We start from the raw sequence: 23875 nt of genomic DNA, 5'->3' as shown, positions 1-23875 counted from the left end.
ATATACATGCCATGTGTGTCTATAAGGTTCCTTTAATCTGATGGAGGCAAAAACAGTGTCCAAGTGGCCCCCGTAAGATGGGTATACTGTAAAAATAAAAAATACAATTGGACCCTATTTAGAACATATACTACTGCAGTGGTCTTCAACCTGCGGACCTCCAGATGTTGCTAAACTACAACTCCCAGCATGCCCGGACAGCCAACGGCTGTCCGGGCATGCTGGGAGTTGTAGTTTTGCAACATCTGGAGGTCCGCAGGTTGAAGACCACTGTCCTACTGTATACCTATAGGCCTCTGCTGGAGCAATGCTGTGTTTGACAATCTTTACAAAGTTTAAAGGGGTACGCCCCTGGAAAACTTTTTTTTTTTTTTTAAATCAACCGGTGGCAGAAAGTTACACAGATTTGTAAATTACTTCTATTAAAAAAAAAATCTTAACCCTTCCAGTACTTATCAGCTGCTGTATGTTCCAGAGAAAGTTCTTTTCTTTTTTGAATTTCTTTTCTGTCTGACCACAGTGTTCTCTGCTGACACCTCTGTGCATATCAGGAACTGTCCATAGTGGGAGCATAACCCCTCAGCAAACCTATCCTGCTCTGAAAAGTTCCTGACATGGACAGAGGTGTCAGCAGAGAGACAGAAAGGACATTTAAAAAGAAAAGAACTTCCTCTGGGACATACAGCAGCTTATAAGTACTGGAAGGATTAAGATTTTTAAATAGAAGTAATTTAAAAATCTGTTTAACTCTTTGGCACCAGTTGATTGGAGTACCCATGTAAGGAAATCTAAATAAATGTAGCATGCATTATAGATATAACACATCATTAGCTTCATAGCCTGTTCCATGAACCGGCCAATCTGTTTCTATAAAGCAGTGGTCTGACACTTATGAAGAAACCACACGCCTATTGCTGTCAGAATATTCAGGGAGTCATGGTTCCACAACAGCTAGACGTGACCATTTGCAGATCCACTATAAGCACTGGCTGCTGGTTTCTTTCTTCTACCACTAGGAGGAGCACTTCACAGTCCCCATAAGCCGCTATAGATTGGAGCTCATGTTCTCACCTCTCTGATGGAAAATCAATGACTGTGTGAAACCTGCCCTGCAGTGCGGCCGGCCCTTCTCCCACTTCTATGTATTTGCTGTCTGCCACAACTGGGGAGTTTATTTGTGCCTGTGTCCGGGCCTGGGCTTCTTCCAGGCTGAGTAGTTTGGTGGAAGGTGAAGACACAAGGAGAGACTTTGGCCGTGACAGAGACGTGTGACCTAAAAGAGAAGAAAAAAAGGAAAATTGTGCTAAACTGTAGCCCTTCAATCCCCGAATGAATAAGAGGTTATTCAGATTCTTTACTGTATGGTGGAGTCAATCTTTTTCCTGAAATGCCATAACGTAAACTTTTCTACATATAAGTAGTTTGGGTTTACACCACGATTTTGCTATAAGGTATATGAAAAAAACAACAACAACAACAAAAACGCATGAAACCGTAAGAAAAATAGACTTCATATTCAAAACTGTATGCACCATAATGTATACGGTTGTCTCCGTTTTTATAACAATATGTTTTGTTTTACTTTTTGATCTGGGTGAAAAACCGTATTAAACCGTATACGTTTTTTTTTAACATGGGAGTCAATGGGAACCGTACAGAACAGTATATGCGTACGGTTCCATCCGGTTTTCACCATACGGTTTTCGACTTTGCACAGGTTTTTTTTTCTTGGAATTTCAATCAAACAAGTGAAACTTTATTCATGATGGAGTGAAAAGTTAAAAACGTATACGTTTTTTTCTTAAACGACGGATGCAACCGGAAATCATTTTTCAAACCGTATACAGATTTTACACACATTTCGATACATTTTAAGTCAGGTTTTGAGGATTATTTTATTTTTTTAAATAAAAAAACCTGATACAGGAACTATATAGCAAAAACGTGGTGTGATGCCATAGCTTTAAAGAGGTTGTCCCAGCTCGTCTTCTTGCTTTTTCTGGCCATATTCTGCCATCTTGCAGTGGCTGAAGGTTGTCAGAAATGCCAGAAGCAGCCGAAGTAGGGAAGTTTCATAATAAGAGAAAATCCCATTGACTTTTAGCGCCACAACCTATTTCCAATAGTTACCTAAACAGAGTAGCCCACAGGTCTACGCCAATTGTGTAACTCCCAATAAAGTTTTACAAAACCACCTCTAGTTGCCGCAAACAGGCAGGAGATTGCCGGGAAAAGCGGAAGGAAGAGCTGGGACAATGATAAAAAAAAAAATTATAGCTAAACATGTGAATGATCTGATAGCTAAACATGTAAAGGAAAGGTCATGGTATGACAAATCATTCAGGGACGGCTTCTATTAATGTGAAGAAATGATATTTCATGATACACAGCAGTCAATATGGGCTAGTATAGTTAGAGCCTCTGAGATAAGAGCTGGAGAGGTCCTTGGAGCGACAAGGTACAGTGACCCCCCGACCTACGATGGCCCCGACATACGATCATTTCAACATATGATGACGTCTCAGAGGCAGCATCAACATACGATGCTTTTGTATGTCGGGGCCATCGCATAAACGGCTATCCGGCAGCGCAGACTGCTTCAGCTGCCACCGGATAGCCGTTTACGGTGCCCCGTGTGGTCCGCTGACGATCACTTACCTGTCCTCGTGGCTCCGGCACGTCCTCTTCGGGATCCCCTGCATCGTCTGCGCTCTCCATCGTCGTCATCACGTCGCTGCGCATGCCGTCCCGTCATCCAATTGGAGCGGCGTGCGTAGCGACATGATGGCGGCGACAGAGAGCGAGGATGCCGGGGAAGCAGAGGCCTTGTCTGAGCGTCGGGGACATCACAGGGACGGGGCGGCAGCGATAGAAGGCGACATCCAGGGCAGCGGTGACGGTCCGGAGCGGCGGGGACACATGAGTTTAACCTCCAATACCAGTGGTCTCCAACCTGCGGACCTCCAGATGTTGCAAAACTACAACTCCCAGCATGCCCGGACAGCCATTGGCTGTCGGGCATGCTGGGTGTTGTAGTTTTGCAACATCTGGAGGTCTGCAGGTTGTAGACCACTGTCCTATACTTTACATTGCACGGATCCCTCAACATACGATGGTTTCAACAAATGATGGTCCGTTTGAAACGGATTACCATCGTATGTTGAGGGACCACTGTATTAGCTTCTTTAGTTTCAGTTGCGGTACCGCTGAAAGGATTCCAGACTGGGAAGAAACCAGTTGAGTTGTAGGGCGCACAATGCTATTAGTAGAGACCACGGGCACTGTGGACTTCAGTAAAACATTTGATTTCTCATCGACAACGCGTTTCGAGAGCTAGCCCACTTTCTCAAGTCGGTTACAGCTATGTTGCCTCTGTAATAGACTTGAGAAAGAGCGGGCTAGCCCTCGAAACGCGTTGTCCATGAGAAATCAAATGTTTTACTTAAGTCCACACTGCCCGTGGTCTCTGCAAATAGCATTGTGCGCCCCGCAACTCAACTGGTTTCTTCCCAGTCTGGAATCCTTTCAGCGATACCGCAAGTGTTCTTCAGCCACCTTTCCCAAGGTGGATCCAGGACCGGAGGCAGCCACGCTTTGGAATTTTATACATGCTACAATAGATGTTGTGCTCTAAGCCCAACACAGGTACGCGAGCATTTGGCACAAGTGCATGTCTTTTGTCCACCTCTGGTAACGGCACAGGGCAGTGCCTGCGATTGTCTGTTTTTTATCTTCACATATCTTCTTTAGTTTCAGGTCACTAAAAAGGAATGGGACATGTCATTAGGGCAGTGTTTCCCAACCAGGGTGCCTCCAGCTGTTGCAAAATTACAACTCCCAGCATGCCCGGACAGCCGAAGGCTGTCCGGGCATGCTGGGAGTTGTAATTTTGCAACAGCTGGAGGCACCCTGGTTGGGAAACACTGCATTAGGGCATACACTGGTGCATGTGGGTAGAACCAGGCCCTTGGCAACTGATCATTGGCATTTAAGAATCGCAGCATGAGAAATAGGCCTAAAAGTTACACTACATGTGGGACACATACACATGATCAGGATGCTGGGTAATATACTTAAATGTATTTCCCCACTAAAAAGTCAATGTGAGGTTCTGTAATCATTTTCGGCATTATTCACCTGCTCCTTCACGTATCACAGAGCTCAGCTTGGGGCTGAAGAGCACCTCTACATGGTTCAGGATAAACTCCACAACCACCGACTGGATCCGAACCTCCATGAAGGCTGCCGTCCCACTAAAACACGCAGACTCAATCTGCTTTGAGCTAAAATAAAATTAAATCAAATACATTTTAAAATACATACATAAATCTAACAAGAACATCCACAGGCAATTTCACCTCTTCCGCAGGACAGAAAATGTGTTTATTAGTTGGGAGGAATAAGTGTGTTAGGGGGGGGATAGTTACGGGCCTGGTCACCCCCTCCTCCCATCATCCCTGAACCATTATCCAAACAATTACTAAAGATTAATTTTCCAGAGCACCATGGATGAAACAAGCCCCAACATCACAGGAAGCCAAGATGTGATTATCGGGTTGTTTGGCCGGGATGGGATCCGCTGTGGGGTTGGTTATCATCCCTGCTCATAACCGCATCCCTCACACAATTGGGTGGGATGACACAGATGTTAATGGTTATGGACCAGTTGCTTCTGCTAAATCACTCATCACCAGCAGACGTGTAAGGGTATGTTCACACAATAGGAAAATGTGCGGAATGTGTGCCTGGAAAACACGGGCGGACATTCCACACATTTGAAAGTTCCGGTGGGTGCTAGGACCGCTCGGAAATGCGTTGTCTGAAAGACTGCACTGTATTTCCGAGTGAGATCCGCAGCAAGGATAAGATATGTCTATTCTTTCTGCAGACGCTGGAATCAGGATTTCTGCAGCAGAAACATCTACCGTAAAAATTTCCACCGAGTGCACGGGGCAGCAGAATCCCATTGAAATCAATGCAGTGGAATGTCCGTGCAGAATATTCCGGTGGAATTCTGCTGTGTGAACATACCCTTAAAGGGGTACTCCGCTGCTCAGCGTTGGGAACAAACTGTTCCGAACGCTGGAGCCGGCAAATCGTGACTTCATAGCCCCACCCCTTCATTACATCATGCCCCGCCCCCTCAATGCAAGTCTAGTCCCATAGACTAGCATTGAAGGGGCGGGGCTATGACGTAATGAGCTCCCAGCGCCGGTTCGAAACAGTTCGTTCCAAACGTTGAGCAGCGGAGTACCCCTTTAAAATGGTTCACTAGCAAAAGAGATCCTTTACTATGAGCCAGACCTTGTCATATAAGAGGGAAAGGGGAAAGAAAAAGGGAAGGTTCTGAGACAAGGCAGAGTCTACCTCATCCTACCATGTACCATACCGGGAAGTAACGGTCCCATACCGAAGCAGGTTTGGTGCCCAGACGATGGCCAAGTTCTTGGTGTGCATATTGGTGATGGTGCAGTAGGTTGCCAGTCGAGAAAGATGGCGCATAAGAAACTCCAGCGTCCTGTACATAACACAAAAGATCAATATGTGAGTCTAAATGTGTGATCCCAATGAGCAGCACATGTGACAGCCTATTCTAGATCCTATTCTTCAGGGAATAAAAAAAAATTAGGTTTTACATGGGCTCATCCCTATATCCATAAATAAAGCTTTAACCCCTTAAACCTCAAAAATAAAAATTGTTCTCGTCATTAAGTTTTTCTTCCGCCTCTAAAAGCCATAACTTTCTTATTTTTCCATCTACAGAGCCACATGAGGACTTGTTTGCGTGACTAAATGTACTTTCTAAGGACACATTTAAGCTTTATTTAATTTGGGAAGGTTTCGTTTTCACGCCGTACAATTTACGGTAAAAGTGACGTGTTCTTTATCCTTTGGGTCAATACAATTAAAATGATACCCATGATAATACACTTTTCTATTACTGTTGCGCTTAAAAAAAAATCACAAACTTTTTAACCAAATTAGTACGTTTAAGATCCCCCTATTTTGAAGACCTATAACTTTTAATTTTTCCGTATAAGCAGCGGGATGAGGGCTCATTTTTTGCGCCGTGATCTGTACTTTTATTGATACCATATTTGCTTATATAAAACTTTTAATACATTTTTTATTAATTTTTTGGGGAATAAAATGTTATAAAAAAAAAAAGCAGCTATTTTGGACTTTTTTATTTTTATTTTTTTTTTTACATGTTCACGCCGTTCACCGTACGGTATCATTAACATTTTATTTTATTAGTTCGGAAATTTAAGGAAATAGGGAAAATGGGGCAATGTACGTTTTTATTGGGGGAGGGGGGTTTTCACATTTTTTTAACTTTATTCTTTTACTTTTTTTTTTTTTACACATTAATAGTCCCCATAGGGGACTATTTATAGCAATCATTTGATTGCTAATCCTGTTCAGTGCTATGTATAGGACATAGCACTGATCAGGGTTATCGGTCATCTTCCGCTCTGGTCTGCGGGAAGGCAGATCAGAGCAGAAGACTCCCGGAAGGCAGTGGAGCCAGGTGAGGGGACCTCTGTCTGCCATGCTGGATGATCGTCCAATTAAGTGACCGCGATCCTGCAGATGCCGTGATCGGTATTGATCACGGCACCTGAGGGGTTAATGGCGGACATCTGCGGGATCGCGGGTGTCCGCCATTACCGGCAGGTCCCTGAAAGCGATCAACAGCCGGGACCTGCCGCGCATGATCCGGGCATCACTCCGATGCCCGCGGTTATGCTTAGAACGTAAATGTACGTCCTGGTGCGTTAAGTACCACCTCACCATGACGTACATTTACGTCCTGCGTCGTTGAGTGGTTAATGTCCGGCTCAAGAGGCCACACAGTCCATTGGGAGGGTGTCAGGTATTACTAATGGGGGTGATTTTATCCAGCCAGTTTAAGGAATTTGATGTATTTCTGGAGCACAATGTAGCCTCAACATCTCCAGACAGACACCATGTGCAGACATGTCCTTTCACGACTGCCCCCTCCTCAACATTCCTTCACGTTAAAGGGCCAGCTGAGACATGGGAAGAGGCTGAGGTGATATGCAATCTTATCCTCCATGGCCTTGGTCTACTGCCATTCTGGAACCATGGGGGAGATTTATCAATACCTGTGCAGAGGAAAATATGCCCAGAGCAACCAATCAGATCATTTCTAACAAGGCCTCTGCAAAATGAAAGAAGTGATCTGATTGGTTGATATTGGCAACTGTGCACAGGTTTTAATAAAACTCCCCCCATATCTCTTCATCTTTTTGATACCCCCTACTCACACTGCCCCAAAATACCTCCAAGGCATCATCCCTTATAATGTATATTAAAAGTGCTGCCAAACACAGCATCCGTACCCCCCAAAGCAGTGTTTCCCAACCAGGGTGCCTCCAGCTGTTGCAAAACTACAACTCCCAGCATGCCCAGACAGCCTTCGGCTGTCTGGGCATGCTGGGAGTTGTAGTTTTGCAACAGCTGGAGGCACCCTGGTTGGGAAACACAGCCCTAGAGACATGTTGTACCACAATGATTTTTACATAACACAGGTTCAGAATGCAAAGCACCACAAGGCATATTTTCTTGCGAATAAAATCTGCAGCAGGTTCTGGTTTTCTGCCAGTTTCATTCATATATATGGAACAGTCACAGAAATCTCTGCAGAAAATGTGTGTGTGAATACACCCTAATGTGATCTTTATTCATTTACTGACCGATAATGTGGAGGAGGAAGCTGCTGGATGACATCATGGATTTTCACAAGTCGTTCTTCATCTGTTGCAGCAGAGACAGCGTCCTGTTGTGTGAGAGGAAAAAAAGAAATCATTTAGAGTAACATGGAATGGGTTTACCAACAAAAAAACTACACTTAAAAGGGGAATTCCAGGAAAATTGATATTATATATAAACTGGCACCAGAAAGTTAACCAGAATTGTAAATGACTTCTATTAAAAAATCTTAATCCTTCCAGTACTTTTTAGCAGCTGTATGCTACAGAGCAAATTATTTTCTTTCTGAATTTCTTTTTTGTCTTGTCCACAGTGCTCTCTGCTGACACCTCTGTCCATGTTAGGAACTGTCCAGAGCAGGAGAAAATCCCCATTGCAAACCTATGAGCTGCTGTATTTGAGCTGTTCTTTTCTGTCTAAGTGCTCTCTGATGACACCTGTATCGGGAACTGTCCTGAGTAGAAGCAAATCCCCATAGCAAACCTCTTCTACTCTCTGCAGTTCCCGAGACAGACAAAGGATGTCAGCAGAGAGCACTGTTGCCAGACAGAAAAGAACAACTCAACTTCAGCAGCTGATAATTATTGGAAGGATAAGGATTTTTTTTAATAGAAGTAATTTACAAATCTGTTTAACTTTCCAGAGCCATATATATATATAAAAAAAAAGTTTATTCCTGTAATACCCCTTTAATAAGCCATATTACAGAAAACCTCACTATACAGTATATATATATATATATTTATAATGTAGAATTCAGCGAGTAACAGACAGACCTACAGTAATACTACAGGGAAATATACAGAGTATACGGGAGCGCTTTGCCCCTCTGTGGAGAAGATTAAATCATAGTGCTATCCATATTAGGCTATGTTCGCACGGGCGGAACTGCACGGAATGTCGGCACAGAATATTCCGCATGGACATTCGGCTTGATTTCAATAGGATTCTGCTGCACTGTTCACACCGTGGAAATTCTGCCGTCCGCAGAAAGAATAGACAAGTCTATTCCTTTTGCGGAGTCAGTAAGGAAATGCATTGCAGTCTAGAACACGCGCATTTCTGAGCAGTCCTATTTTTTAAATGTGCGTAATGTCCGTCGGTATTTTCCAGCAGACATTCTGCACATTTTACGTCTGTGTGAACATAGCCTAACAGGAAAACATATGTAGCTGTTGGAGGCCACTCATTATTTTTCCTTTACTCTATTTCTCTATATCCGTGTTTCCCAACCAGTGTGCCTCCAGCTGTTGCAAAACTACAACTCCCAGCATGCCCGGACAGCCTTTGGCTGTCCGGGCATGCTGTGAGTTGTAGTTTTGCAACAGCTGGAGGCACACTGGTTGGGAAACACTGCTCTATAATTAAAGGGGTACTCCGGTGGGAAAACTTTTTTTTTTTTTTTTTGTAATCAACTGGTGCCAGAAAGATAAACAGAATTGTAAATGACTTCTATTAAAAAAACAATCTTTATCCTTCCAGTACTTTTTAGCAGCTGTATGCTACAGAGCAAATTCTTTTCTTTTTGAATTTCTTTTTTGTCTTGTCCACAGTGCTCTCTGCTGACACCTCTGTCCATGTTAGGAACTGTCCAGAGCAGGAGAAAATCCCCATTGCAAACCTATGCTGCTCTGGACAGTTCCTGACACAGACAGAGGTGTCAGCAGAGTGCACTGTGGACAAGACAAAAAAAAAAGAAATTCAAAAAGAAAAGAATTAGCTCTGTAGCATACAGCTGCTAATAGGTACTGGAAGGATAAATATTTTTTTTTAATAGAAGTCATTTACAAATCTGTTTAAATTTCTGGCACCAGTTGATTTAAAAAATAAAGGGGTACTCCGGTGGAAAACATTTAAGTCCACTGATAGTTATGCCTTCAGTCACTTTGTTATAGACAGAGCGGATAAGGTGGATCAACTTACAGAGAATTTCTCGTACAGCTGGTAGGTGAGGAGAGGATTGGGCAGCTCGCGGAAGTAGAGCTTACACAAGGATCCTACACAGTGAATGTCCTGGATGTAGACATCTTTTGTCAGGTCTGGGATCTGCTCCGAGTCAAACTCATGTCTAGAAGGAGGAAGCAGAACGGTGAATTCATCATCTGCACCTTTCACTACGTTCTCCGTTGCACACGGACAGGAACTGACCGTAACTTCTGAATATTGGAGGCAATCCCAGACAGGCGATAGATTCCATCCACAATTCCATGTTTCTCTATGAACTCTGTGCAGCTTCGGAGGACCTGGGGGACTGAACAGAGGAGTAGAACATTAGAAAGCGAACAACAATTTCCTGCCTCTCCGCAGGCAATGATCTGAAGATCTTAACTGCAGCCATGAAAGTGAACAACAATGAAATGATTAGTAGGATAATTGTCCCTGCCAATTCATGTCTATGGCCTCAAAGGAACAGTAAGCTAATGTCTTCTCTATGTTTCCTGGGGTTATGCATTCTCACCCAGGGACACGCTTTCCCCCTATAGCACTGACTGACTGGGACGGGGAGGGGAGGGGAGGGGGGGTGGTAGACAATCTGGTAGAATAGAAATGTTTTCATGGGCCACATGTTCCCACAACTATATTCAACATCAAAACAACATGTGAAAAACGCATGCAACATGTGCCCCATTATTTTCAATGGACATAAGCGCCACAATTCTCTCAGCATTTTACCAGTGTTTGTATTGTATTTTAAACCAATAAACCTGCTTGGTTTTAATCTCGCTGCCTCTGTACATATATTGAAGATTGTGCACTTTTCTGGTGCACAGGTAATAGGGATATTTCAGCGCTGTCCACAACCAAGGTAAGTAGTAAATGTATTTGTTTACATGTAAAAAATAAATACTTTTACTACTTACCTTGGTTGTGGACAGCGCTCAAATATCCCTATTACCTGTGCACCAGAAAAGTGCACAATCTTCAGTTCACGTTCCCTATGCCTAGCCGAGGGCGGGATAAGCTGCAGTCCTAGGTGGATGTCCAGGCGGAGTTTCCATCCCAACCTTCCGAAAGGATTACGTGCAAGCTAGAGCGTTGTGCCTCTATAGCACAACACCATCTGGTGAGTCTCTCCATTGATAGGGGCTCACCTCCTTTTACTTATTGTCCTTCACGCTTTTCCATCCTTTTTATTTCTGTACATATATGACAGACCGCTTCCCTGCGAGCGCCGCTGTGCGATCCTCATCAGAGAAAGGTTTACACCTCTCCACTACAATTCTAACTTGACTGCTTCAGGTATAATTTTGGGCACAGATTACAGATACCCATGGATAGGTTTGTGCCTCTCGCTCTCTAATGGAGACCAAGCAAGTCCCATGTGGTCATGGCCTGGACAGTTGTCAGGAAAATGTCAGATTTATCTTTTTATAAAGTTTGCCACACTTGTTTTTCCGGTTCACAGAGGACTTCACAGAATTGTAGTAAACGTAGGGCGCATTCACATCACTATTCTGCTATGTGGTTGCTGTATACATTTTCTATTTGAGAACCGTATACAGCCGTATAGCAAACCGTATACATTGATCTACCATACAAAACTTACACATATAGATGTATCCAGCTATGTAAGTTTTTGTACTGGTACGGTTTTGTGTGCGTGTTTTTTTTTTTTCCGTGCACAAAACCATAGTCTACCATGGTTTTGTGCACAGTTTCATACTGCTTTTTTAAAAACTTTACTCCAGAGCCGCACAGTGCTGCAATACTACTACCACTCCCCCCCAGGTTGCAGGAATCAACGGGCAGCTGTGGTGACTGCAGTAACGCTTGTATTACTACTTCCATCATGGAACAGAGTCTGTTCCATGTTAAGGGTAGTAGTACAGGGCCTAAGGGACCGATTGCATTGGGACTCACAGGCAGCATTGTGCTTCATTCCCAGGGCGGCTCCCAGTATATGAATTAAAACCAATGTAATTTTAAATACCCCGCTAAGTGCTGTGAATGGCCACTATGTGCCGGCCATTCCAGGCTCCTGGCGGGGAATATGAATTTGATGAGCTAAGTTTTTATATACCTCGGCAGGGGCGGAGTGATGCAGCATGTCGCCAGCTTCCCTGGTTTATAAGTTATCATCGCAGCAGGTCTCAGAAGTGAGGCTCTATGCGATCAGTCCCTCAGCCCCTGTACTTCTGCCCCCAAAATGGAACAGACTCTGTTCCATGATGAGAGTAAAAGTATAAGCACTACTGCAGTGCAGACCACCTACTGTGGGAGTCTGTGGAAAACGGATACGAACAGTATTGCAAGATCGTGATGTGAATGTAGCTGGTGCATCCCCTTCTCTCCTCACTTTTATTGTTTTTTGCTTTCAATAAACCACTCCAGTGTTTTGATATATCTCTGGTTTCGCCTCCATTTCTTACTGGACAAAGCAGCGCCATTTCAATGGTCATTTTTTTTCCCTATCTACATTTGATTACATAAGGATTGGATTAATCCTTCTCATTGGGACCCCGGGCATAGCAGCTGTCTCTCAATATATTGGTTACCCACAGTGGTGGGTTATATGCAAATTTCCTATTGGCTCAAGGCCACAACCAATGGGCCATCCAAGCCTGAAAACCCCTTTTTTTTTTGTAATTCCTTAAATGGTCTACCGTATATACTTGAGTATAAGCAGAGTTTTTCAGCACGATTTTTCGTGCTGAAAACGCCCCCCTCGGCTTATACTCAAGTGAACTCTCCGCCTGTCAATCCCTTTTCAGTAGTCTTCAACCTGCGGACCTCCAGATGTTGCAAAACTACAACTCCCAGCATGCCCGGACAGCCATCGGCTGTCCGGGCATGCAGGGAGTTGTAGTTTTAAAACATCTGGAGGTCCGCAGGTTCAAGACCACTGCGGCCTTTGTCATCATCCAGACCCCCCCTTTAGTTTTCTACTCACCTCACCTCGGTGGGAAGGAAGGGTGAGGTGTTCCGGGCCATCTATGCTGCAGGGACCGTCCGGTGTGGAGGGTTATTCGTTCCGGGCTGTCCATCTTCACCGGGAGGGCCCTCTTCTCCACTCCGGGCCGACCCCGGACTAGTGACGTTGCCTTGACGACGACGTTCCCTGTGCATGAACGTCCCTGTGTGTCGTCGTCAAGGCAACGTCACTAGTCCGAGGCCGGCCCGGAGAAGAGGGCCTCCCGGTGAAGATGGACAGCCCGGAACGACTAACCCTCCCCACCGGACGGTCCCTGCAGCATAGATGGCCCCGAACAGCTCACCCTTCCTTCCCACCAAGGGGAGGCGAGTAGAAAACTAAAGGGGGGGTCTGGATGATGACAAAAGCCGCAGTGGTCTTCAACATGCGGACCTCCAGATATTTCAAAACTATAAGTCCCAGCATGCCCGGACAGCCGATGGCTGTCTGGGCATGCTGGGAGTTGTAGTATTGCAACATCTTGAGGTCCGTAGGTTGAAGACTACTGATAAAGGAATTGACCGGCGTTGATGATGAAGGGGGGGGGGGGGGGGGGGGGGTGATGACAGGCAGTGATGAATGAAGGGGGGGGGGGGGGGATGATGACAGGCGGTGATGATGAAGGGGGGGATGATGACAGGCGATAATGATGGAGGGGGGTGACGGGGGTGTTAATGACGGGGGTCTGGATGATAACATGGGGGATGATTTATTTCCCACCCATGGCTTATAGTCGAGTCAATAACTTTTCCTGGGTTTTTGGGGTGAAATTAGGGGCCTCGGCTTATATTCGGGTCGGCTTATACTCGAGTATATACGTTAAGTGGTAATACATGAGGCGCCTCCGTCGGTCTCTTTTTCCTTTCTATTCACAGGTGCCACTATCACTCAGGAATGCTGAAGAGGAGATGACTGCTGGCCTGACAATGATGGCGACAGGAGGAGACGCTTTTATTCCAGGTGTAACTCTCACACCTGGTTTCAGGTTTTCTGCATGTCCCTACTAAGAGCTAGCAGTGCTTCTTCCCAGGGGTCACACCCCATCCCAGGCGGCTCTGCCCTGTAATTATGGCAGGCACGTGCAGCTCTAGGTGTTTACAGCTTCTTCCGGCTCTTCCTCCATAGTACTGACCAAATCGCACAAGAGTTGTAAAAAAGCTATCTGTGTCCTTTGAGAGGTTCAGACCTGGACAATGCAAAAACACAACCCACAGAGACTGCCGCACCTTCAACTGACAGCTTCATTATGTCCCAAGTCTAACAAGTCTTCATTATTACTAATTATAAGGACAATTTCTCCAAGGAAAAGCATCGGACTTCTTCTAAATCCACTTAGTGAATCAGCCTCAGACACCCCGGGGTGTGCAGAATTCCATTACTCAATTATCCGTACTCCTCTGCCCCTCCCCCACCTGCTTTTCTATTACTGTGCTATATCTTAGGTTACCTACATTGCTTGTACTGTATCTTGAGATTTCAACCTCTTCCCATCACATCTGCAAACCAACAGGCCATTTAACACAATGTTTGGCTGCTGGGTCTTATTCCTACTCAAAATATAAAGAGATTGAGAGAAAAATGAAGAGGTCATCTAGTCCCCTGGAGAAAAGCGTAATCCTTGGATAAAAAAAAACCTCTACAACAAGCTTTGGCGTTTCCAGCTGTTGCAAAACTACAATACCCTGGAGGGAACCACAACTTGCGGCGGTGTGGGGAGAAAAAAAGGACACTTTCTCCGGCGCTTGCTGGGAGTAACGATGATCTCAGACTCCAAAGGGGTGGAAGTAGAAAGCATTTTATTCATGCAAAATACGGGATGACAGCTAAAGGGAGTGACAGTTTTTCAACAACTGGAGTTCCAAAATTTAAAGAATAGGATGCACCAAAGGCTGTCAGGGTATGCTGGGAGTTAGTTGTGCAACAGGTTCTGGAACACGGCTCTACCAGGGGTGTGGAAATCCTATCACCCGACACATGTAGATCCGGGCACTGGGCAGGTGACTTCTTAAGACAGTGTTTCCCAACCAGGGTGCCTCCAGGTGTTGCAAAACTACAACTCCCAGCATGCCTGGACAGCCAAAGGCTGTCCAAGCATGCTGGGAGTTGTAGTTTTGCAACATCTGGAGGCACCCTGGTTTGGAAACACTGTCTTAAGATATTTAGCCCTGCTTCAGGTAAACATAGCCAGGTGCCGCTCAGGAATCCAGGACTCATGATCGTCGCGGTCAGTTATTGACCTTTAAATCCGCGCTGTCTGGGACTAATAAGGTGTAAAAAATTTTTTTTATAAAAAGGTTTAACCCACATACATTAACCCCTTTCAAATTAAAAGTTTAAATCACACCCCCTTTCCCATCTTCCATGTAAAAAATATGTAAACATAAGAAATATAAACAAATTTGGCATCACCACGTCCGTAATTGCCCAAACTATTAAAATATTACATTATTTATCCCGTACGGTGAACAGCGTAAATGTAAAAAAAATAAAAATACACAATACCATACCCCAAAATTGTGTTTTTTTTAATAGCACATCATATACCAGAAAAAAACTTACATAAAAAGCTATAAAAAGGGCTGCTCAATACCACAATGATACTTATAAAAACTACAGATCACTGCGCAAAAAATGAGCCCTCTTACATCACTGTATATGGAACATTTTTCAAAACTATAACTATACACTGAAAAGGACATTTTTAAGTACGGTATACTCATTTTTTGATACAAAAAGTTATAATTTAAAATATTTACAAATTGGGTATCATTGTAATTAGAGATGAGCGAACTTACAGTAAAATCGATTCGTCACGAACTTCTCGGCTCGGCAGTTGATGACTTTAGTCTGCATAAATTAGTTCAGCTTTCAGGTGCTCCCATGGGCTGGAGACTCTTTCCTAGGACTGTATCCACCTTTTCCAGCCCACCGGAGCACCTGAAAGATTAACTAATTTATGCAGGATAAAGTCAGCAACCGCCGAGCCGAGAAGTTCGTGACGAATCGAATTTACTGTAAGTTCGCAAATCTCTAATTGTAATCATATGGACCTACAGAATAAAGATAAAGGGGGAAATTTATCAATCAGCCTGAATCTCTAATTGTCTGTTTTTTTTTTTTTTTGCACAGCAGCCAATCACAGCTCAACTTTCAGATCTTAAAAAACTCTTGTAAAGTGAAAGTTGAGCTGTGATTGGTTGTTATGGGAAAAAAACAGACAATTAGGGTTTCAGGCAGATTGATAAATATGGGCCAAAGGGTCGTTTTTACTGAAAAGTGCACTGCGTAGAAACGAAGGCCCCCAAATTTACAAACTATCTTGGTTAAAATTATTTTGTGTGTCATGAGGGACAAGTAGATCGTTCTCCTGTTTTAGTCCCTTGGGCAAGTAGTTTGTATTTCCACAGCCCTGTCTACACATCAGACAGACATGGGGGGAGGGGGGTTGATTTATCAATACACCATGGTTTTGTGTGGTTTTAATTCCTCATTAAGACTAAGACTATCCATGTTATCAGTGAATGGAAGCATTTTGTTCACATCGGCAATTTGAAAACCTCTGACTTTGTCCTGCTCACAAAGCTGCAGCGCTTACTACATCGTAAATGCACCGTCAGCAGTTTTACAGCACTAGTTCTCAGCACCTGGATGGATAAAGGAATGTGTCAATTCATTGACACCAAGCACGGATCTTGGAAATAGTAATAAAATGAAAGAAAGTTTGATAAAAATATTGCAACATTTTTATTTTACACAATATTATTTATAAATGGATGAGTTACTAACAATCAAATTAAGGAGAACCTGTGGTAATGTAGAAAAAAAAGACCGTGCACGGCGCCTCGTGTATCACCCAATGGTACGGTGGCTATACAGTAGTCAGGGCATTAAGCCCCTTGGGGGGCTGTCTAGAGGGAAAGTTGTCCAGTTGCCCATAGCAACCAATCAGCTTGCTTCTTTCATTTTTAACAAGTCCTTTGCAAAAATGAAAGAAGCGATCTGATTGGTTGCTATGGGCAACTGGTTGACTTTTCTTTTGCACAGGTTTTGATAAATCTGCCCCCCTTATAGGTGGCTGCTCACCTTGAAGCAGAAGAAATAGCGCATGTCACCTCATTGCTGAGGTCTAATGGCTTGCTGCTCAGCCGGGAGGTCAGGGGTCAGCGGGAGCTGTCCTGTAGTAGTATGCAGATTATGCTGGTCATGCTGATCTGAAGAAGAGGGGGTTACCCTCGAAACACGTCATCTATTTTATTTTATTTTTTTACAATAAAAGTGATCCATACATGGATCTTTGACAAGAAACTCTGTGACTGATGTTCTGCCTAGCAGCGCCTGGAATTGATGGTCCTTCTTTCCCTACATACTCTGAAAATTAAGGAGATAGAAGTCTGGGGCTCTGTGCTTCTTCAGTGGAGCGATATTGACTGTAGACGCCCTTAATGCTCCACATAAAGAACCTGAAGTGACGATTAGGCAGCGAGAGCCAGAAATATGAGCATTGTCCCACCAGTGAGCTCACAACATTCCAGCCCAACCTGTTCATCGGGAACATTATACATGAGGGTAAAAATGACTGATAGGGAGGGGAAGCATCAATACTGCCCTGTGTTTGGGAAATATCGCTACCACCACCCCTAGGAGTTCTTACCATCCTGGCCGGAGTTCAGCAGATGCTCTCCGAGGTCGCACCCGAACACACGTTCCCTCAGGATCCCTCGCTGCTTCAGCTTCTGTTTGCTGGGTCTGGACTTCATGAAGGTCCTGAGGAATGTGATGAGCTTGCCGTGTTTCCGGGACACTGCGCAGAAAGTATGAAATCTGCTTTAGTTAAAAAACAAACACAATTGTCCACAACTGCTACAGACACAGACAGACATTGTGCAGATGAATGGACAACACTCATTATGGATCAGTTTATAAAGAGTCAATGATTGCAGAGCCGAGGAGCCCGTGCATCTCATTGTTGGGCTGAATCAGAGATGTCTCTGCTGACTGCACACAGCGCTGCACATGGAAGAGGACAACCCCGCCATTCACTGCCTCTAGACTCATTCACTACCCCAATCTCAGTCAGCATACAATGCACAATGGGCAGAGGCGACCCGAGCATGTCACTACTGATTACTATAATGAGGAGATCAACATAACAAGCACAATACCATGTATCCCAGACCGGTCAATGCCACGTCACACAGCGCGCAGGGAGGGATAGACCACTGTATACAAAAACCGACACACGTGTAACCATGGCTATATTGAGGGAATATAAATGACGATCTATTTTATTAAAGGAGTACTCCAGGATGGAAAAATTGTCCTCCACATTGCCGGCAGTAAAAAAAAATAAAAATACATACCTACCTTACTTCGCTCCCCCAGTAACCCACTCCGGTCTCCGCCGCGATCCTCTTCCTGGTGGTCAGTGAGTCATACTGCACTCAGCCAATCACCGGCCACAGCGAAGTCCCGGCTCAGCCGGTGATAGGATGAGCGGCAGTGTGACGTTTTCGTCCTATTTGGGACTTCGCTGCGGCCGGTGATTGGCTGAGTACAGTATGACTCACCGACCACCAGGAAGAGGATCGCGGCGGACACCGGAGTGGGTTACCGGAGGAGCGAAGTTAAGTATGTATGCCGTTTATTTTTTTTTACTGTTGGCAATATGGAGGACAATTTTTCCATCCTGGAGTACTCCTTTAACTTTTCACTTAGCTTCTACTATGTGCACTACCTGGAAACTGTCAACAAGCAGGCAAATGAATGGCAACAGATCATATAGGTTTATTTTACATTTAACCAGTCAGACATAAATACACACAAAACTTAAAAGGGGTACTCCAATGGAAAACACACACACACACATATATATATTTTTTTTTTATCAACTGGTGCCAGAAAGTTAAACAGATTTGTAAATTACTTCTATTAAAAAAATCTTAATCTTTCCAGTACTTATCAGCTGCTGTTATGATCCAAAGGAAGTTCTTTTCTTTTTAAATTTCCTTTCTGTCTGACCACAGTGCTCTCTGCTGACACCTCTGTCCATGTCAGGAACTGTCAAGAGTAGATCCCCATGACAAATCTCTCCTGCTCTGGACAGTTCCTAAAATGGACAGAGGTGTCAGCAGAGAGCACTGTGGTCAGACAGAAAGGAAATTCAAAAAGAAAAGAACTTCCTGTGGATCATAACAGCAGCTGAAAAGTACTGAAAGGATTAAGATTTTTTCAATAGAAGTAATTTACAAATCTGTTTAACTTTCTGGCACCAGTTGATTTAAAAAAAATAATTTTTACAGTGGAGTATCCCTTTAAAAGATTTGATATCCCTAGTGAGCTGGGCTGCAGGACACTATAATGTTCCCAATGTGGTAATCACATAATGACAAACCTATACACAGCAATTTGTTGATCATTCCCATAGAACAGTGTTTCCCAGCCAAGGTGCCTCCAGCTGTTGCAAAACTACAACTCCCAGCATGCCCGGACAGCCTTCGGCTGTCCGGGCATGCTGAGAGTTGCCGTTTTGCAACAGCTGGAGGTACCCTGGTTGGGAAACTCTGATCTAATGTGTATGAGCATGTACAGATCTATAGATATACAGATAAGATATATAAAAAGAAAAGTGTAATGTGCATTCGGCTGTCCGGGCATGCTGGGAGTTGTGGTTTTGCAACAGCTGGAGGCACCCTGGTTGAAAAACACTGCCATAGAACAATAGAAAACTTAATCTCCATAATACACTGTAGAGTATTAGGTAAAACATTATCACGAGGATCTCAAACACAGATGATGGGTCTTAGGGCTGAAGAAGGAAGATTAGCTTCCCTGTGGTGGTTACCCTAAGAGCCCGAGCAGAGGAAAACCTGGTGTGGCTGTGATGCAAGAAAACACAAAAGATGCAGCAGCACTCATTCTAAACTGCAGTACTGCTATGGTTAATATACATATAAATGTGAGTGCATAGTTTGATTAAACTGTATGAACCTATCCGCCATGACAAAGCACCTCTTCCTGATGGGAACTAAAAATACACATGTATTTTCACATTCATTTATCCAAAAATCAGCATTAAAATTTATCAAATTTGCATCAAATGTATTTTCCTGTTTTGTTGTTTAATTAAAGGGGTACTCCACTGGAAAACATTTTCTTTTAAATCCACTGGTGCCAGAAAGTTAAACAGATTTGTAAATGACTTCAGTTAAAAAATTCCAATCCTTCCAGTACTTATCAGCTGCTCTATACTACAGAGGAAGTTCATTTCTTTTTGAATTTCCTTTTTGTCTGACCACAGTGCTCTCTGCTGACACCTCTGTCCATTTTAGGAACTGTCCAAAGTAGGAGCAAATCCCCATAGCAAACCTCTCCTGCTCCGGACAGTTCCTGACACGGACAGAGGTGTCAGCAGAGAGCACTGTGGTCAGACAGAAAGGAAATTCAAAAAGAAAAGAACTTCCTTTGTAGTATACATCATCTAAAAAGTACTGGAAGGATTGGGATTTTTTTAAAGAAGTAATTTACAAATCTGTTTAACTTTCTGGCACCAGTTGATTTAGAAGAAAATGTTTCCCAGTGGAGAACCCCTTTAACTTTTTTTTTTTTAATCAACTGGTGCCAGAAAGTTAAACATATTTATAAATTACTTCTATTAAAAAATCTTAATCTTTCCAGTACTTTTTAGGGTCTGTATACTACAGAGGAAATGGTTTTCTTTTTGGAACACAGTGCTCTCTGCTGACATCTCTGTCCATTTTAGGAACTGTCTAGAGCAGCATATGTTTGCTATGGGGATTTTCTCCTACTCCTTCTCCTACTGAACAGTTCTTAAAATGGACAGAGATGTCAGCAGAGAGAACTGTGCTCCTGATGTCAGCAGAGAGCTCTGTGTTCCAAAAAGAAAACCATTTCCTCTGTAGTATTCAGCAGCTAATAAGTACTGGAAGGATTAAGATTTTTTTAATAGAAGTCATTTACAAATCTGTTTAACTTTCTGGCACCAGTTGATTTAAAAAAAAAATGTTTTCCACAGGAGTACCCTTTAAGGCTATGTTTTACATCAGAGTTGTTCAAATCTGTTATGATATGTCCATTATTGACACATAACGGAGGTCACTCACAATGGATATGAAACTAATGTTAACAGAAGTAAAATGGTATAAGATTTTTGTAAAACTTTGTAAAATAACGGTCCATTAACATCTGTTATTGTTATTTTCTTGTTATTTTCTCTTAAAACCTTGGTTTATGTCCGTTAATTTCAGTTATTTATAACCATTTCCCTTTTTTCTTCTGAGCATGATAGTAGCAATAATGGATGAAATAACGTATATAAATAACAGACTTACTTGCGTCACTATAGACTTCAATGTTAAAATCCTACATCCGTTATTTATGGTGTTAAAAAACAAATCCTGCATGCCCGTCTTTTATTTGCTCAAAAATAAAGCAAATTCGATGCAATCGACAATAAGAGTACAGTGGAGATAAAAAAAAGACCATTGACATGAATGGGATTAATTACCTTTTTTCTTCTCTGTTGCTCATTTCTATAATAGAGATGAGCAACCGAGATATAAAACGCTGATGTGAACCCAGCCTAAGAATGCAGCCCAACATAGTACACATGAAATAGACATTGTGGTATGCAGAAATATTACACGTGTATTCTGTCCCAAATACTCATGAAAATGTTACTTGGCTATTGCCTTCCAATAAACAGACTTGGCACTTTCTGACCCAGGCCTTCAAAAGTAACTCTTACGATAGGACCCAGTCATATTCTGCATTAATCCATAATCGCCCTGGACAGGAGAAAAGAGCATGACCAGGCCCGTACATGTATCTCGTGCTTCTGGTCAAATGGCACAGTGTTTACTGTGAAGTGCCTCAGTTTTGTGACAGGTACAGGTGAATAAACCACATGTACAACGTGTGAACCCAGTCTCCGGGTATGTTTACACGCAACTAATCTGCTGCGTATCTACCACAGCTGAAATCCCACAAGAAGGTTATGCTGCTACCCTTTGGTTTCAACAGGCATCCACTTTAGGATTTTCCGTTGCAGAAATTCCGCTTGCAGAATTCCTCAACAGAAAATCCGCAAGCTGCATTTAAGCTGTGGGAATCTTACAGCAGATAAATTACTTGTGAACGTATCCTTACACCAGTATTCGATCAGTAAGTGTAAGCCAAATTTTATTAGTAGAATCTACAGAGAAAAAAAAAGATTTGCACCATTTCCGTATTTTGGACCCTGTCCTGCTTTATTCTTACAAATACTGAGCCAAATACTGCGGTGTGAAACCAGCCGTACATACATAGTAATGGGGTCTGGCTGCTCCTCCCATCTGTCCAGAACTGGTATGGATTAGAGCAGAGTATATACTATAGCTGTTTCCTACCTCTCAAGTTCATTTTGGAGGACTTGGACCTGAAAGAGACTAGACTACTTACTGTATGACGCCTCTTGTGATGGCGAACGGGCTCACAGGGAGAGATTTATCAAAACCGGCCCAGAGGAAAAGTTGCTGAGTTGCCCATAGAAACCAATCAGATCGCTGCTTTCATTTTTCAGAGGCCTTTTGAAAAATGGAAGAATTGATCTGACTGGTTGCTATGGGCAACTCAGCAACTTTTCTTCTGGACAAGTTTTGATAAATCTCCCCGATACAGTTTAAACAAATTGTGCACTAACAGTCACATTTATATGTATAGTAAATAGTAGGGATACACCGAAATTTCGGCTGCCGAATATTATTGACCTAAAATGCCCATTTCCTGCAGGTAATTTTGGTGGGCGTGACCTAGGGGTGTGGCTATCAACATATCAACTTATACCCTCTCCGGTGTAAGGTGCAGAACACCCCTCCGGTCTCGTGCGGTCCAGCCCCCCCTTCTTTCCCAGGTGACATGCGGCCCGGTCCAAATTCCCCTTTCCCTCCCGGGTCTCATACAGCATGTGTGGTCCAGGCATGTGTGTATCCCTATAGTGTGTCCTGGAGTCAATGTATGGTGAGTGGCAGTGCTGTGGCTCCGAGCCCGGCAAGTACTTTCTATAGCCACCTGCATGTGTTCCGGTGTCACCTTCAAGTACATCAGTAACTAAAATATTCTGATAAGACAATTTTACAAAAACTATATTGAAAAAAGTGGGCGGGGCAATGTATTTTTGGTTTTTGGCCAAGCACAGCCTATATTTTCGGGCCAAAATTTCCCCTTCAGTGCATCCCTAGTAAATAGCATACACCTACAACAGACAAGGGTGAGGAGTCATGACTCCGCCCCGTGTGACGTCACGCCCCCTCAATGCAAGTATATGGGAGGGGGACATGACATCACGACTCCGCCCCTGTGTGATGTCACACCCCGCCCCTCGATGCAAGTATATGGGAGGGGGCGTGACATCACGACTCCGCCCTCGTGTGACGCTACACCCTGCCCCCTCAATGCAAGTATATGGGAGGGGGCGTGACGGCACACTGGGACGGAGTCGTAACGTCACGATACTCCGGCCCCGTAGTCCTGAGGCTTCAAACTCTGAGCTTCCCGCACTGCGTCCAGCTCACACGGGTGAGTGCTGCATGAGAGATTGCGGGGGTCCCCCACGATCAGACATCCTATTCTTTGGATAGGGGATAAGAAGTCTTAGGGTCAGAGTACCCCTTTAAAAGCTGGGAATCTCCTGCCCTGGTGCTTATGTTTACCCTGCTCATCACCTGACCACAAGTTGGCATGACTCAGGTGGACACTGACCACACAGGATTAGGGGACAGCTTATGGAGGAGGGTTAGCTCATTGTCAACAGCACAAAGTAGCTGCACCTCTGTATCTTATAGGTAAAAGGAATGTATATGTCCAGATCAGGCCTACAGATGTCACATGGTACAAACTATGTTGTGCCACCTCTAGGTCAATTCCGTAATAATTACGGGTGAGGTCAGAATGGATTAACTCCACCCCTTTGGGTATGCCATACGAATATCAAAATTCTGGTGAATCCTTTGCAAGTTTCTTAGAGAATGTTCACATATGACTATATGATAGGACACCTCCTCTTGAGTGTCCCTCTCTGCCAGCAGCTCCCATCATAGAAGCTTAGCAGAAGCTGGCACGTCTGCGTCTCCTTCCACTTCACTTCTGGAATTTTGTCCGGTGTCTGCAGACAATAATCTCATTTAGATCCAGGTGTCACGAATCACAGCGGCACCGGAGGATGCATCACAG

At 43.8% G+C, this 23875-nt stretch overlaps 1 protein-coding gene across 14 annotated transcripts in view; it reads right to left on the bottom strand.

Moving 5' to 3' along the window:
- The window catches only part of ARHGAP32 (Rho GTPase activating protein 32), a 271432-nt gene that overhangs the window by 16344 nt on the left and 231213 nt on the right, over positions 1-23875 (bottom strand). For 10 of the 14 annotated variants that reach the window (XM_056544167.1, XM_056544165.1, XM_056544166.1 and 7 more), the window contains 7 exons: positions 17301-17450; positions 9886-9988; positions 9661-9805; positions 7722-7804; positions 5390-5518; positions 4138-4283; positions 1072-1273 (listed from right to left, as the gene is read on the bottom strand). In XM_056544167.1, the coding sequence (XP_056400142.1) occupies positions 1072-1273; positions 4138-4283; positions 5390-5518; positions 7722-7804; positions 9661-9805; positions 9886-9988; positions 17301-17450 (958 nt within the window). The remainder of the gene's footprint in view (positions 1-1071; positions 1274-4137; positions 4284-5389; positions 5519-7721; positions 7805-9660; positions 9806-9885; positions 9989-17300; positions 17451-23875) is intronic. The other 4 variants (XM_056544159.1, XM_056544170.1, XM_056544160.1 and 1 more) reach the window with 1 other exon arrangement.

This window comes from Hyla sarda, chromosome 10, assembly GCF_029499605.1.
Source record: "Hyla sarda isolate aHylSar1 chromosome 10, aHylSar1.hap1, whole genome shotgun sequence".
In the NCBI taxonomy this organism is placed as follows: domain Eukaryota; kingdom Metazoa; phylum Chordata; class Amphibia; order Anura; family Hylidae; genus Hyla; species Hyla sarda.
This window is presented reverse-complemented; position numbering and strand designations above follow the sequence as displayed.